General features: G+C 51.6%; 1 protein-coding gene across 3 annotated transcripts; it reads left to right on the plus strand.

The window, feature by feature from the left end:
* The first annotated feature begins 1,924 nt into the window (after positions 1-1,924).
* Positions 1,925-3,463, plus strand: C1QL2 (complement C1q like 2). 3 transcript variants are annotated; one of them, XM_087732941.1, is made up of 3 exons: positions 1,925-2,269; positions 2,315-2,563; positions 2,944-3,463. In XM_087732941.1, the coding sequence occupies exons 1-3, from the start codon at positions 1,925-1,927 to the stop codon at positions 3,121-3,123; spliced, it is 774 nt and encodes a 257-aa protein (XP_087589067.1). In that variant the 3' UTR covers positions 3,124-3,463. The 3 variants fall into 3 exon arrangements, with proteins under 3 accessions (XP_087589067.1, XP_087589068.1, XP_087589066.1); XM_087732942.1 differs by having other exon boundaries at positions 1,925-2,257; XM_087732940.1 differs by having other exon boundaries at positions 1,925-2,563.
* The last annotated feature ends 11,789 nt before the right edge of the window (positions 3,464-15,252 follow it).

Consider the following 15,252-nt stretch of genomic DNA (forward strand, 5'->3'; position numbering starts at 1 on the left):
CATTTAGCTGTATTGTGCTAAGTAATAGACACAGTTACTCTAACACGACTATCTATACAATTCTCAGGGAAAGGTTTTTATTTGCAAGATTAATTTCCCTTCCAGCTTCAAATACACAGATGTGGGGGAAAAAAAATCAGAGAGACTTGGAGAGGCAGGGCTGAATCCTGATCTCAGCAGCAGCAGAGCAAAGCCCGAATAACTCCAGGAAAAAATGCTGGATGCACACAGGGATGTAACTGAGATGAGATCTGGTCCTGAAGTGCGTGCGTTCCAGATGGGAAAGCCTTGATGTCCCCTCCTTAAATTTCAAGGAAAGCTAACAAAAGAGTCCCAAGTCCTTTTAGGGCATTTCTGCAGTTCTTGGAAGAAGCCTGTGTGTCCCCGTTTGCCTGTGATGCCTCCAGGCCATCAGCTTCAACAAGCCTTGGATCAGGCTGAGCGGCTGGCTTCCTACGACCTGCAGCTTTGCCTGTTTTAAGACAAAACAGCCTGCCTTCAACTCTGGTGAACCCGCTGGAAATTCACCCTTCTCATGCACCAAGGAAGCGGGAGACCCCGAAATGTTGCCCTTAGGAAATCTATGTAATCTCTGTACAGTATCTTCTTTCTTTCTAGGACGGGTTCTTAACCCAGCGCTAGGAGATGCGTGGGTAAGGTCTCAGCTTCCTCCCCAGAGGCGAGATCCCTGCAGGCAGTTAACGATGCAAGAGCTCCCGCTGCACTACCAGCATTTATTCAGAAAATCAAAGGCAGTTAATCACAATTCCTCCACTGGAGGAAAACCCACTTGATTCGGACCCATCATTACTCAGGGAAACATAGAAAATCCTCTGCTGTAACCGAACCTAAACTCTGCTCTAAGGTATTTCTTCCCAGGGCTCCCCTTCCACCTGCCTGCCCTCGGGAGACCGGGACGGGTGGAACGAACTTCAATCAATCACACTTGGACGTGTTGAGGAGCAAGATCCACCCGCGATGTTGTCCTGCCCGTCGTTGGGCCGCCGAGGCTGGAGGGGGGGAGGCTGAGGAAGCCACGGGGAACACGCCGGGGCAAGCTGTGGCCGGCGCGGGGCTGTCCCCGACCCACTCCCGCAGAATGCGGTGCGGCTCGGCGGCGGCAGGGAGCGAACCCCGGCGGGACCGGGGGCTCCGGCTGCCGCCCGGGCCGTCCCGCCGCGGGCAGGGAGGGATGGAGGGATGATGGAGGGATGATGGAGGGATGGAGGGAGGAGGCGGTTTCGGGCAGCAGGTGAACGGGGCAACGCGATGCATCCCCGACCGTCCCGGTTTCAGTGGGGCGCAGTTTGGGCGGTACCCGCAGGGACTCGGCCGGTGCCGGTGGGGCGGGAGGGGATGCCCCCCACACCAGTGCCAGCCGTCGGGGGGCCGCAGAGCCCGGGGGCGTGCGGGACGCGCCGCCGCCTCTCTCCTCCGCCCGGCCCCGGCCCCCCGCAGCGGCGGCGCAGCCCCGAGGCCCCCCGGGCGGCTCCGCCCCGGCCCCGCAGGTGGGTCCCTGGGTCCGCCCCGCTCGGCTCCGCGCCCCCCACGTCGGGGCGGCGACTGGGGCGGGCGGGCCCGTCCCCCCCGCGGGGGCGAGGGGCAGAGCCGGGCGCCGGCCCAGCCCCGCCGGGCGGTCGGGGCGCCGCGTCCCCTCGGAGCGGAGAGGGGCGGCGGCGGCGGCGGCTCTCGGCGGCGGCATGGCGGGGCGAGCGGCCGGCCGGCGGGCGGGCTGAGGCGGGGGCCGGGCGGGGAGGCGCCGGCGGCGGGGGGCTCACCGCCTTTTCTTGCCGTCCCCCGCAGGGAGCGGCCGGCCCCCCGCGCCACCATTGCCTCGCACGGCAAGGAGGACCTGCTCGCCGTCGCCGGCCGGCTCTGGCAGCGGAGGAGGCGGCTGCTGGCCGCCGCCGGGCTCGCCCTGGCCATGGCCGTCGCCCTGCTCGTCGCCGTGCCCCTGCTGCTGCTGCAGGCGCCCGCCGAGAGCGGCGCCCACTACGAGATGATGGGCACCTGCCGCATGATCTGCGACCCCTACAGCGGCGGCCGCCCGCCCGGCCCCGGCAGCACCGCCGCCGTGGAGGCCCTGCAGGACCTGGGCGCCAACCCCCCGCCGCCCTTCGTCCAGGGACCCAAGGGGGAGCCGGGCCGGCCGGGCAAGCCGGGCCCCCGCGGGCCCCCCGGGGAGCCGGGTCCGCCGGGTCCGCGGGGCCCGCCGGGGGAGCGGGGCGACGCGGGGAAGCCGGGGCTGCCCGGGCTGGCGCTGGCGGGCGCGGGCGGCGGCGGGAGCGGCGGCGGGGCGGCGGCGGGCGGCGAGGCGGCGGGCGGGCTGAGCGCCGCCTTCAGCGGGCCGCGCATCGCCTTCTACGTGGGGCTGAAGAGCCCCCACGAAGGCTACGAGGTCCTCAAGTTCGACGACGTGGTGACCAACCTGGGCAACCACTACGACCCGGCCAGCGGCAAGTTCACCTGCCAGGTGCGGGGCATCTACTTCTTCACCTACCACATCCTCATGCGCGGCGGCGACGGCACCAGCATGTGGGCCGACCTCTGCAAGAACGGGCAGGTGGGTCCCCGCCGCTCCCCGGCCCCTCCTCCCCGCCCCGGGTCTCCCCGCGCCGGTCCGGGTACCCCCGCTCCCGGCTCCGGGGCTGCCCGCGGGCACTGGGCGCCGCCGCTCCTGGGGAAAGGAGCAGCCGGAGCATCGTCCCCGCCGTCGGGGCGGGGGTGCGCGGCGGGGAGCAGCTTTAGAGCCGCCACAAACTCCACACTCTCGGCTTGCAAACTTTCCTGCAGGGCTGGGGGGGAAGGAGAAGCGAGGAGGGGGGCGGGAGGGGGGGAACGGGGGTGGTGGAGGGGCTGGGGGAGAGGGGCTCGGGGGGGCTGATGGAGGGGCTGGGGGAGAGGGGCTCGGAGGGCTGATGGACCCCGCGGCTGTGTTGGCAGGTGCGGGCCAGTGCCATTGCCCAAGACGCGGACCAGAACTACGACTACGCCAGCAACAGCGTGGTGCTGCACCTGGACTCCGGCGACGAGGTGTACGTCAAGCTGGACGGAGGCAAAGCGCACGGAGGCAACAACAATAAGTACAGCACTTTCTCTGGCTTTCTTTTATACCCTGATTAACACATAACAAGCGGCACGACACAACTGGCCCCGCCACCGATGTGTGTTGGGCTGGTTGGCGTTTCTGTACCCCATCGTGCCGCTGTTCCTCCCGGTGTCCGCTGTCTCCGCAGGTCACTAGCTTCATTATCAGTTTCTATGTTTGGGTTTTTTTTTTACCCATGCGGAAACAAAATAGAAGTGAAACAAAGCGATCCCCTTCCTTACTCTCCCCCATTTGCTCTGAACCCCCCTCTCCCTTTGTCAGCCTCGATGTGTTCTGTGTCACACAAGGAACTCAGCAGCTTGAAACTCTCGAGTGGTTCCCGGGGCTGTAAGAGAGCCCTGAGTTTGGACTGTGCCGCACACGGAATTTGTACTGGTCACATTTTTTTTGTCAATGAGTATTAATTATGATGATGAATTTTCAGATCAGCTATTCACCAAGTGGGACTGGACCATAACTGGTTTTTCCTCTGCTGCTTTGTTTGTATGGGGTCAAGCGTAAACTTTTCTTTTCTGTGCAATGCAATGCTGGTGTGAGTGATGGTGTCATGAACGTCAAACCTGTTCCTGTCTGCAAAAGAATTCAGTCGTTGACCACTATCACCGAAATATCACATTAAATTATGTTTTTAGACAATGCCTTCTTGCTGTCTGTCTCTTCCAGTGCTGCAAAGGAGCGCTGTGGTGGTGCCACGGGAGGGCGGGAGGTAAAGGGGGGGGTCACTTCAGTCCCTGCGGCAAAATTTAAAGTTAGGATGGAGCACCTTGGCTAGGTCTTGATTATGCTTCAAGGGGGCTGGGAAAAAGCCGAGGGAGAGGAAAAGAAGTTTTTTAAAAAAGCAGCGCAGTCATCAAGAGGTGAAAGTGGGGATGTGGAGCAGATCTCCTTAACAGATTTACTGGGTCTGAGCCTGATCCAGTGGTTAGTGAAGTACAAGAAAAGCGGTTTAATCGGCGATTATGGAAAGCCGTGTTTCTGTAACACGCTTGACAAGTGTAAGAAGGCAGCGGGGGAGAGAGTCTGTCCAAACCCCGACGCTTGCAGTGCGTATATGGGTTGGAAACCGCACCTGACCTTAGGTGGGTCTGCACAGTCCCCGAGACACGCTGGCAGAGAACGCTCGCTGAAGACTGACAGATTCAGACCATTTGGAAAAGTTTTCTGCTGCTGGTCCTCGGTAAATCCCAGCTGCTCTGTGTCTTTGTACAAGCACACGGGTGTGTAACTAGTGCGTGCGGTCCTGAGCCTTTGGTGGAGGAGGTGCGTCTCTCATCATCACCCCAGTAGGTAACCTCCTCAGTTTGGGTAAATTTGGGTTGCTCTGCTGAAGCTAAAAGAGCTAAGTTGATTTACAAAAGCTCTTACTTTCATTTTGTTGTCTTGTCATTCCACTTTTCCCTCCTGAAGGTCCTACCTCCCTATCAGCTGACCGCCCTTTGCAGCCTTAGTGCAGTTTCACAAGTAGGAGAGACAGGAGCCGGCCTGCAACTGCTCGGCCAAGGCTGGAGCTTTGCCCCTGCCCTGACTTTGCAGGAGGAGGGGGAACCACAGCCGGGATAACTTGTTCCAGCCCCACTTTGGGGTAGCCCAGTGACGACCGAGTTCTTACAGTCTCTTCTGTCTCCTACCTAGTCCTCGGTGGGTATTGTCTTCTCCTTGGCTGGAAGAGGAGGGTCAGAGAGAGAGAGCAGTTCCTCCCTTCATCCTGTCCTCAAACATCCCCCAGCTGAGGGAAGCAGAGTTCATAACCAGGTACACGTGTTAGACGTTTATCAATCTATCTCTAATGTCTTGTCGATTTGTACTATTTAGAATATGATTAAAACCGGTGTCTGAGACCCAAATGAAGTCTAATTGCTATGGATCCTCAATTCCCCACGGATCCGTAACCCTTTTTGACTATTCCTCCCCTCCCCTCCGACAAAATGGAGCTTAGACACAAAGCCCTCGGTTTAAATTTCAAAAAATTAAAATTGACATGCAGCAGCATTAGCAGGAGCCAGGAGGAATTCTAAGGAGGTGCCTGGGCTCTGGTTTATCCTTTGCATTAAGAAGCAATTTGTACTTCTAACAAAGACCCAACTGTTCCCCCTTGGCAAAAGGGCAATGAAGATGCCTTGCAAGGGAATTGCTGTTCACAATACTTAAACAAATTTGAATCTTAGATTTTTAAATCTGTTTTCCCTGGTGGAGCCTGCTCCTCGCAATTCAAATGCAGGGCTGGTGGTGTGTGCCTGCCAAGGTGTCAGTAGCTAAGCGGATGATGGATTGATGAGGCAATGGGAAGACACAGGCTCACAGTGGCGGTTTGCCCCGACAGTGATCTATGTATCTGCACATTATCAATGTCATGAGGAGGCTTGAACCACCCTCGCTAGATGTCTCATTTTCCACTTATCTCTTATGTACTAATTATCAGGCTGGATTATTCCCTGGGATAGAAACAAAAAAAAATGCTCATTGCCACTCCACTGACAGTTTACACAATCGATAGAATGAACGTCTCCCTTGGCTGTTCGCAGGCTTTTTTGTTTCCTCTCCCCATCGCAGGGACCTCGGAGATTGCCTCTGTGGGGGGCTGATGGCTCTCACCCAGCGCCTGCGGCGGTGGTGCTTGGACAGGCTCTTCCATCCCGATCATCGTGGTGGTAGCTCAGTGTGTGGGTTGGTTTTTTCCTGAAGTAACACAGGGAAAAGCAATTGGGAGATGAAAAACTTTAGTGCTTGGTGGTGCAGCTATCCAGAAAAGCAGGGGCAGCGTTGTGGATGGGGATGGCAGTCCCTGAGCTGCGGGTGGCTGCGGGTGAGAGCAGGGTGATGCGCAGCCCAGCAAGCAGCCTGCGGTGGGATCCCAACCCTCTGGGCTTCGACCGAGTCCTCCTCCCCTTGGATGCGGTCTGTGGGTTCTACATGTTTCATGGCACAAGGAGAAGGGGCTGTTTGTAGCGGGGATACCCTGGTCCCCTGGTTCGGGTCGGAGGAGGAGAATTACTCAGAGGCTGGCTTCAGCTTTCTCTGGGACTGGTTTTCCCAAATGATACTGGCATCTCAAACAACCATTAGCCAGTGTCTGCTCTGGAGGTTTGACCCCTCAAAATGTTATTTTACTTGATGAGTAAACCAAATTCTTTTTAAAATTGTGAGGTGATCAGATGTGATGCGAATAGGGCGACCTCCCTGAAAGGAGTGGAAGGTCGGAGTTTTAGACAAAGGGTACTCTGTTTTGTGCCCAGCTGTGCTCTCAAGTTAAAATAATAATAAAAAAGTTAAGATTAAAAAAAATAGACAGGTGTTCATGCTCTCAAAGCATCTTGGATATTGCAGCAACAAATCCCCAATCGTTGTGCTACTGATGTGAATCGACCTTTGTACTGTGCCTGGGCATCACTGGCTATGGAAGGGATCCCTGGAAAAGAGGGCAGCAGGGAGACATCCAAGCACACAAAACACCACGGAAGGCAAATGGGGGTGCTGCTGAGAGCCCCGAGAGGGGTGCCAGCCACCCCTTGTCTGTGGCCATTCCCTGGAGGAGGGCGTTCAAGTTGCTCTGCTCTCCCGCAAGCCAGCGGGCTCGTGGCTGGGCACTTGTTTTCTTCTGTTTTGACCTTTGTTGGCTTGGGGAGCTCCTGGCAAGTCTCCAGTGAGATGGGTGAGGAAATCCTGCTTTGGCTTGAGTGAAGCAGGTTAGCTGCTGGGGCTAAGTTTTTGCCAGCCAGTGTACAGAAGGAGTTTTCTGAGGAACCCGTGCTGCAAGAGCAGCTGGGTGTCTGGTGTCCTGTGAAAAGTCTGGTGCCTCTGTGTTTTCCAAGATCTGGGCTTGCAGATTTTCTCCTTGATGCTCATCTCCTTGCGGAGTAGGGCCTGGGCTGATGGGGCCACACCGGTCCACAGGCAGGACAGTCCCACATCTGGGTTCTCCTCTTTCCCTTTGCTGTTAGAAAAGCAAAGTGCTGCTTTGTGTGCTTCATGGCTTTACACACATGCATTGAACCACGCTTTGGACTTGGGCTTACTGCTTTTGAAACTCACTCTGGACATTTTTCTCAGTGATTTGATGCTTGCTTATCTCCTTATTTGGCTCCTTCAGTGGCTTATGGTGCCTGGATGGGTATAATCTGTGAACTCAACATAGGGAGGATGGGTTTGGTGGATGCTCAGGTGATCTTTTTCAGTTTATGCCACAGACTAATTATATTAAAGGGGTCTGTGGAGGACAGAAGCAAAATGGCATATATGCCTATTTTAAATCTAATATGTTTGTGTTAAATACCTTGGGTTTTGGTAACATGCCATTTTTTTTTCCTTGTTGTGATTGGACTGAACTCTGGGAGAAATTCCTGCTAAGATCCCATGTATTGGTATTGTCTCTGGGATAAAGGAGCCTGTCAGAATAAAATAAAGACTAATTGAATGTTCACTGACTTTGAGACTCCAAAGAGTTTGGTCCTTTTTACTGCAAATGTCTGCATCGTGCAGAGACTTGGAAGATTAATTACAGACAAGAGAGGTAAACAGTTACTGTGTGGACACCCTGGCACTTATAGGTGAGAGCATTCCCTCAGCTGGTTTTACGTCTAATGGCAGAAAGAGGTTCAGCTTGATTATAAGCTATGGCTAACATGCAAATGGGCGCCCATTTCGCTCGACCAAGCCCGTGCAAGTTCAGAGGTTAATGCCTTGGTGCCACAGCAGAAGCAGAGGAGATGCTTCACTGAGAAGAAGCCCACTTGCTCTTGAGTGAGCTTCGTTTTTGAAGGCTGCCTGGGGGATTAAAGCAGGGGCCTGAGCTCCTTCTGATTCCTGTTGATGTAGGACCAATTTGTTACTGGCCTTAACCATGAGTGACGAAGAGGCCAGCAGAGGGCAATGCTGGTTCCCTGGAAAAAGCCTGTGGGACAGAGGCGTTGTTACCTCCTGGGTAGACAAGGAGCTGAGGCTGCGGTGTGATTTGATGTCCTAGGCTGGAACGTACATCGGAATTCCCCTTCTTTCCCCCTGTGTTTCAGGCTGAAGCCCTGAGAGCTGGTGTTTTCAGGTCACAGCCTGAGAGGTGCCAAGCCACTGCTGCGTCCTGGCCCCCGCCGCAGAGTGCTCGGTGGGATCTCGCCCTTGAGGTTTTGCAGAGCGTAATTCTGAAGGAGCTGTGAGTTATGGCCCTGTTTCCTTGTAGAGAAAACCATAAATGCCCATCTTCTTTGGGTTCTTCCAATTATAAACCAGCCTGAATTAACCATTAACCTGTGTGGCACAGCTCTATATTCTAATAAATGGGAGTGGATTTTCTTCACAGGGGGCTGATGGCGTATCCCTCTCTGTGTTCCATTTGCTCCTGTTTTGTTTTTTTGGCATGAGCTAGGGTAGAAACAGAAACGGCCTGTTTGATCCCTGTGATCCGCTGCCCTGTTAATGCAGGATTATTTCCTCCAGTGCGCTGTGAGGACGGTGACATGGAGAGCATGGCTTGCCTGCAGCCTTTGGCTCTGCTCCTCCCGGAGAGGCAACACTCACATGATTCTGGCTCTTCTTTTTGCTTGCAGCTGCCAGATCATGTCTAGAAAAACAAACAAAAAAAATATCCAACCCCAGTCTTGAATGCAGCTGAAATGTTTTCTTGGTGCCATTTCTCTTTGTCAATAAATTGCTTATTGCTTAAGTGTTGTGATGTGATCCCCATCCCAAAGAGGAGAGATCTGCTGCTGAGAATGGGGGGGAAACATGCCCAGGAGAATAACTTGTTTGAAGATGTGAGCTATTCTCTGCACAGGCTTTATGAACAATGATTCTTTGTCCAATCTTAGTTTTCAGATGCAATTTTGATGGTATGATAATGCAGAAAATGTTCTAACTCCTTGGGGAGGAAGCTGCTTTTCAGGTAGTGTCTTGCTCTTCCCTCATTATTGTAATGCTGTTCCTGAAACTTCACGTCAGCCGTGCTGTGCTGCAGCATGTGAATGCATGAGGTGATGGAGATCAGATCCAGGTGGGTTTCTCTCTGTTTTGTTTTGGTATACAGTCGAATTCTTGACGTTTGTTTCTCCTTCTCCTGGCACCTCATTTTTCATGGAACTGTCCTTGCTGGGAGCTGGGAGCCCAAGGACCAAAGTCTGCTTGCAGGTGCACTGATCTAATTCTTTTCAAACTTAGTTTTTTCTCGGCATCCGTGGAGTCAGAATCAATCCTTAAGTACATTACATGTAGCTACCCTCGGATTGCCAGTGTGGCAACTGGTTCCTGTTATGTAGTGTTTGGGGATGTATTATAGAGAATCTCAGTCTTTGCACCCTAGAGACAGAAATGGTCCAGCTCCATTTTGTGTCCTGCCCAGTAAGTGTCACTATATAAATACCTTTCAGTGGAAACACCATTAGCATCTGCGGAGAGGGTGGAGTAGCTCCTTTTGCCAGCATCTAGCAACCTGCTTATGAAAGAGAGGTGTCGAATATCTCTGAAGCTCAACTCCTCCAAGACCCTGCTGAGCGCATTGCTGCAGCTGAGCGAGCTTGGATCGTAAACTTTTAGCATCCCCTCTCAAAAGGCAAAGCATCCTCGAGGAGTAACGCTGTGCTGCTATTTATCAATTTGTGTGAGAATGAAGCTTGAACGTTATTAGAGCTGAAACACTAATTAAGCCAATAAATTCCTTTGTCTTTTTGGGTGTGTTTGCAATTAATATGCAAAATCCCATTGATTCCAGCAACTCCATAATTCACGATGCATAGTGTTATTACATATTGACGGCGTACACTGTGAAGTCTCCAAAAGACACTGCTGTGCATAGTAAAAATACTGCTGTGATCCCAGTAAAACCATCAAAGGCTGAGTGAGCCACTGTGCTGCATCAGATTCTACCAAAGCCTTGGCTGTCCGTGGTGGGTAGGAAGACAACACAGAAATGTGTCTCTGTTGAGCATAGGCTGTGTCTCAATGGCTATTTGCACTTTATATTGCTTTCAGAATTATGGTGGAAAAGAGGAAGGGTGTTCCAGCTGGTTCCAGCCTAAAAAAAGGCTCAAACTGATGCGAAGAGAACCTGATTGTAAAGGAAATATGTATTTATTTGGATCAAAGCAAGGCAGGTCTTTAAAAGAGTGTTAGCTTTAATTCACTTCTGATTGGGGGATCTAAATAATCTTTCTTCAAACAAAGTTTGCTCAAAGCTATGAGAAGGGAGATGGGACAGGAAGGCTGCTCAGAGACATCATGTTTTCTCTGTTCCAGGGGAACGTTGTTTTGGCAACCTAAGACAGGACAAGAGTCCACAACTGCTGAACCCTGCAGTGACTCTGCCTAAAATCGCCTTTTGCAGCATCAAAATGAGTTTTGCTCAAATCTTTTCCAATATCTTTCCCTAAGGCAGCAAAATCAGGGGGACATTGTGAGGAGTAATTGGGTCTTAGTCTCGAAATACTTAATTGAGAAGGCCACCTACATGAGATTTTGTTGCCTGTTTTTCCTTACATTTGGACTCATTAGCCTCCCCAGGTCTGTAACAGCTCTGCTCTCTAGGTGGAAGGGCTCAAGAAAAGGCATGTGGCTGGTGGACTAGATGTTCTCTGTGGGGTTGGTCTGATCCCCATCAAAGCTGGTGGGCAAGTGCTCCGTGGCTTTAGTGGGGCAGGATCAAGGTTAGGTTTAATCTTTGGTTGGGATTTTGCGGTGGTGGTCTTTTTTGTTGCTGTTCTCAGTTCTCATGAAGTTATTCGATTTGGTCTTGGCATAATCAATAAGCCTCTGTATTGATATGTACAGTCTTTGAAGCCTGTGGAGCAGAGCATGGGATGGATGTGCTTTTACTTCAAAACAGCACAAATCAAATACATAGCTGTTGAATTAATTTGTGGTTGGTGTTTTCTGAGAACTGCAATTCAGATTTCCTCTTCTGTTTCCCACTACCATCCTTCCAAAGGAAAAAAAAAATGCCAGGGAGGTATAACTGAAGCAACGGAGGTAAAACTGAAGCAATTGTAGACTAGTGTGATCCCCATGTACGCAGGGGCTGTATGATGGTTTTAGAGAATGGAGGATGAACAATATACAAGATGCTATCTCTGATTTCAGAGATAGCATCTTTGATTTCAGGCACAACGACGAAGCAGAATTCTTGATAGCTTGTCCAAGCTAATTTTCTTTTGAGTTAGTGCACTAACTAACTACCTACAACTAACCACAAGCTGTCCTTTTACTTTTGCTTTTCTATTAGTGGACTAATAGGACTGCCAAGTTTTACTTTCTTAGATGGGTCTTAAATGGGAAGCAGTTTGTTTCATGGAAGCAAGAAAGAATGAAATTATGCCAGCTTGTAGCCACCGGAAACCTCTGTATTCCAGCAGACTTTAAATTGAAAAACGGAGCTTGCTTCTCATACTAGATTTCTCAAGCTACTGTCTCCAAGCAATAGAAAAGCAAACTTGTCAGGTAGGCAGGGATTCATTGCAATAGCTAAATTTTGAGGTATCTGTAAGTGTTTATCACTTGATTCACTCCTGTAAATCTCTGAGTGAAATATGAGAGCCTGGATTGCTTAAGAAGGTCAAACGAGGTGAATGTAACAGTCCCCTCTGGCCTGAAAAATCCATGAACTGTGCTGTCAAATGGAAGTATGAACAATGGCAGAGCTGAGTTTTTAAAAATTTGTCTGAGCTGTCACAGGCTGGTGGTGGGAGGGAGCGGATGGGGAGGAATAAGGCTCGTGGTTCACGGAGGGTTTTGGGGTAAGACTGAGCAATCGTCCCTATCTGCAAACTGAGGTCAGTCACTGCCCTCGGACATTTTAAACTCACCATATCTACAAGGCACGAATACAAGTCTTCTAAGGGCAGAGTGGCCTGGTGATTTCCCGTGTGTTTCCCTGTGGGCTTCTCTGTTGGTGGCAATTCCCTGGGCAGGCGTCAGAGTTGGCCTCAGGTAAAGCAGAGAAAACTGTGGATTTAACAGATGTGAAGCTGTCTTCTTCCTTTCTCTCTTTTATTGCTGATAAATAAGAAAATGATTTGCAACTGTAGCAAATTACATTCAAAACAGCTGTGTGAATATTACAAATATTGGTCATATGACTTAGACGAATCTCCTATACAGTGATTTCAAAGCCCATTGGTAACATACCATGAGACCAGTTACGGATGATGCATTGCCAGGAGAATCTGTGTTGTGTGCGACGGTGCCAGCGTGTGTCCTGTGCTCTGCTCTGTTCAGTGCCATCATTAGTGCTGGGACTGATTATGTAGAAGACCTGCTTGTGAAATCTGCAGATGACATGAAGGCAGAGAAGAGGATTAAATTCAAAATGACCTTGACAAAACAGAGGAAAGGGATGTAAAAAAACCAGGAGAGAATTCAAGAGGTGCAAGTTACCTCTACCTGGAGGCAGCCCATGGCATGGACACATGCTGGGAAGCCAGAGGAGCAGAGGGGATGGTTGGGAACAGTAGCCAGGGAGCTGCTTCTCAGAGACGATATGGAGGACCACTGACTAAACCTGAGGTGACCGTGTATGCTGTGGAAAAGGCCAGCATACGTATTGAGACATGCACGTATTGAGATGTGCAAGCTGGAGCAGGGCCTCCAAGGGACGTGAAATAATCCTGTTCTCCTGGGCTCTGGGAAGATCTCACCTGGTGCAGTCTCCACTTGTGGGCACCATGCCACCAGAAAGCTGTGAGATGGCTGGGGATGGTCCAAGAGACAGCCACATTTCCAGTCTGACAACCTGGAAAATGCAACCTGAGAGGAAAGAGGGATGGACTGGGTTGCTCAGCCTGCAGAAGAGGGTGTAGGGGGCACATGGGGATGGTCTTTAAGGGCAAGAGAGGGAGGGATATGCGTTCTTTGTGCTCATTTTGGATAGGAAAGAGTGAGGGCCTTGAGATGCAGCAGCAAGGTCAGACAGAAAGAGAAGCTTTTGGATGGTGAGGCGTGGGAGCAGGTTGCTGTGGATCTCCAGCACAGAAGGTCTCTAAGAGTGCATTAGACATCTATCAGATTTGGCTGTAGCATAGCTGTGCTGGGATGAGGAGCCAAGCCAGATGACTTCTCAAGATCATATGCACTATTGATTTTCCTTCACCCTTCTTTCTCTGTGTATCTGCAGAGTTATATACATACCCATCTGCCTGTCTGTAATAGAGCCCTCTAAAAACAAAGCTCGGTGCATTTCTGTGTCCCAGGTGATGCTGTCACTGCACACCGGAGTGCCTACATCTCTGTTAGGTCCATTTTGGAAGGGCTAGATTTTCCTGTTACGGTCTTCCCAGCTTGCCGCCCCCCCCAGGCAGGGCTTTTTTTTGTGGGTGGTGCATCAGGGATGGGGCTGACCTTAAGGGTCCCTCCCGAAAAGAGGGTGTGCGATGGCCAGGAATGGCAGCGCTGCCAGGCCAGGGCCAGGGCTGGGGCCAGGGCCACGGGGATTAGCTGGCGATGGAGGGGTCTCTGCCCCACTGGTGCTCTGCTCTGCTTGGCTGCACGCTTCGGTATCACAGCAGGGACAAGTAACAAATAGCATCCCTTCCAGGCTCTGAGGTGCAGGGGTTTTGGGGTGAGGAGGAGATGGAGGTACGCGGGGTGATGGGGGGTGTGCAGGGTGGTGCTTGTGGAAGGGCTCTTGTCAGGAGTGAGCCCCTGGATCTAAGCCCTGGATGATCCCTGTTTTCATAGCTCCAGACTGTCGCAGCTCGTGCTGCCCAGGATCCCAAGTCCTGCTGAGTGACCGGCAAAGGTGTTATCACTGCACTGGATGCCCTTTTGGCATTACCCTTACAAATCTGTCTGAGCACATTATTTTTGCATCTATGGTAAGAAGAAGGAAACTCGGACCTGCTGTTCAGGTTTCCAAAGGCATTTAACACTCGGATCCCTTTGAAGTCCACGGATACGAGAAACTTATATACCTCTGAGCTCCAGGAGCCCTGCCTGTATGTGCCTGGTGCACCAGCGCACAGCACCGTGGGGCTGAGCCTGAGGGGGGCCGAACACTCACTGCTTTCAACGTAGTGCCCCCCCCTCAAAGTGAGGATGCCTCAAAACTTTTTACTGTATTTTTATCTGTATAATCTGCAGGTTATCTGTTAAAAAACAAGTAACAACCTCAAGCCTTTTCCCCGTGTAACTCGCCATTAGTGGATGTGTGTGAGTGATGCAGAAGTTTATCTCAAAGCTCTGTCTCCCTGGATCCCTATTACTTAATTTCCCACTTAATAGTCCCTTTGCCCCGCACCTCTGGTTTTGGGGGGGCTTTCTGAGGTCTCCAAGTGCTCGTGCTCTTCCAGGTGTGCCAATTCTACGCATGGAAAATATAGCATTCACTGAAAGAAAAGCTTTGAAATGTAAAAAGAAAGGGTGAACACGGCATAGTTTGGGTACCCTGCTTGTGGATTTTTTTGTTTTTCTCTGCTATCAACTGAGATCACAAAAGGGAAAAATGATAATTTTGTTCAAAAAAAAACCCCACCACTGTAAAAAACGCTCACGCTTTTCAAGTCTCAGCTGGAGTTTGCTTTTACTTCATTCACAACAGTCTGACTATCCTTGTTTCCATCCTGGGCCAGAGTTTCTATATTTAAGCCTCTGCAGGACAGAGTTTACAGTGGCGGTGCTGACTCATGCTTCATTAAGAGTCACAAACAGTGACTCCTGCGATGCATCAGCTGCCGTCAGGACCCGTGCTCCTCGCAGCCGAACCAGGCAGAGCCCAGCACCTTGCAGGGCTGAGCCCATCGGAGGGGGATGTAGCCCTATCAGCCACCGCCGGCTTGACATTCGGCTGAGCCGGTGTCACCGGCTTCGCGCAATGGGGCGGTGGGGTATGTGGCGGTGACTGAAATGAGATCATTGGGAAGTGAAATCAGATTCAATTGCATTAGAAATTCATGTCAGAGAAAGCTGGCAGAGGTACTGCAGAACTAGCAGACCATTGCTGGGCTCGCTATCCAGCTGGTTAATATATTTATTACATATCTCTCCCAGATTGACTCTGGGCTTAAATAAAAAAAAAAGTTTCTTTTTCTTCTTCTTGGTTCCTCATCTGGTGGTTTTGTAACATGTGGCTCTTCCCTGGTGTTCAATTGGATTTGTGAACTTATTAGTTGTGTCAGTAAAGTGATCAACAGAAAGATGGAGTTAGGCTCGGCACAGGGAAACAGCATATCAGA

This window comes from Nipponia nippon, unplaced genomic scaffold, assembly GCF_047370975.1.
Source record: "Nipponia nippon isolate SJK-2023a ecotype South Korea unplaced genomic scaffold, ASM4737097v1 scaffold_5, whole genome shotgun sequence".
Taxonomy (NCBI): Eukaryota; Metazoa; Chordata; class Aves; order Pelecaniformes; family Threskiornithidae; genus Nipponia; species Nipponia nippon.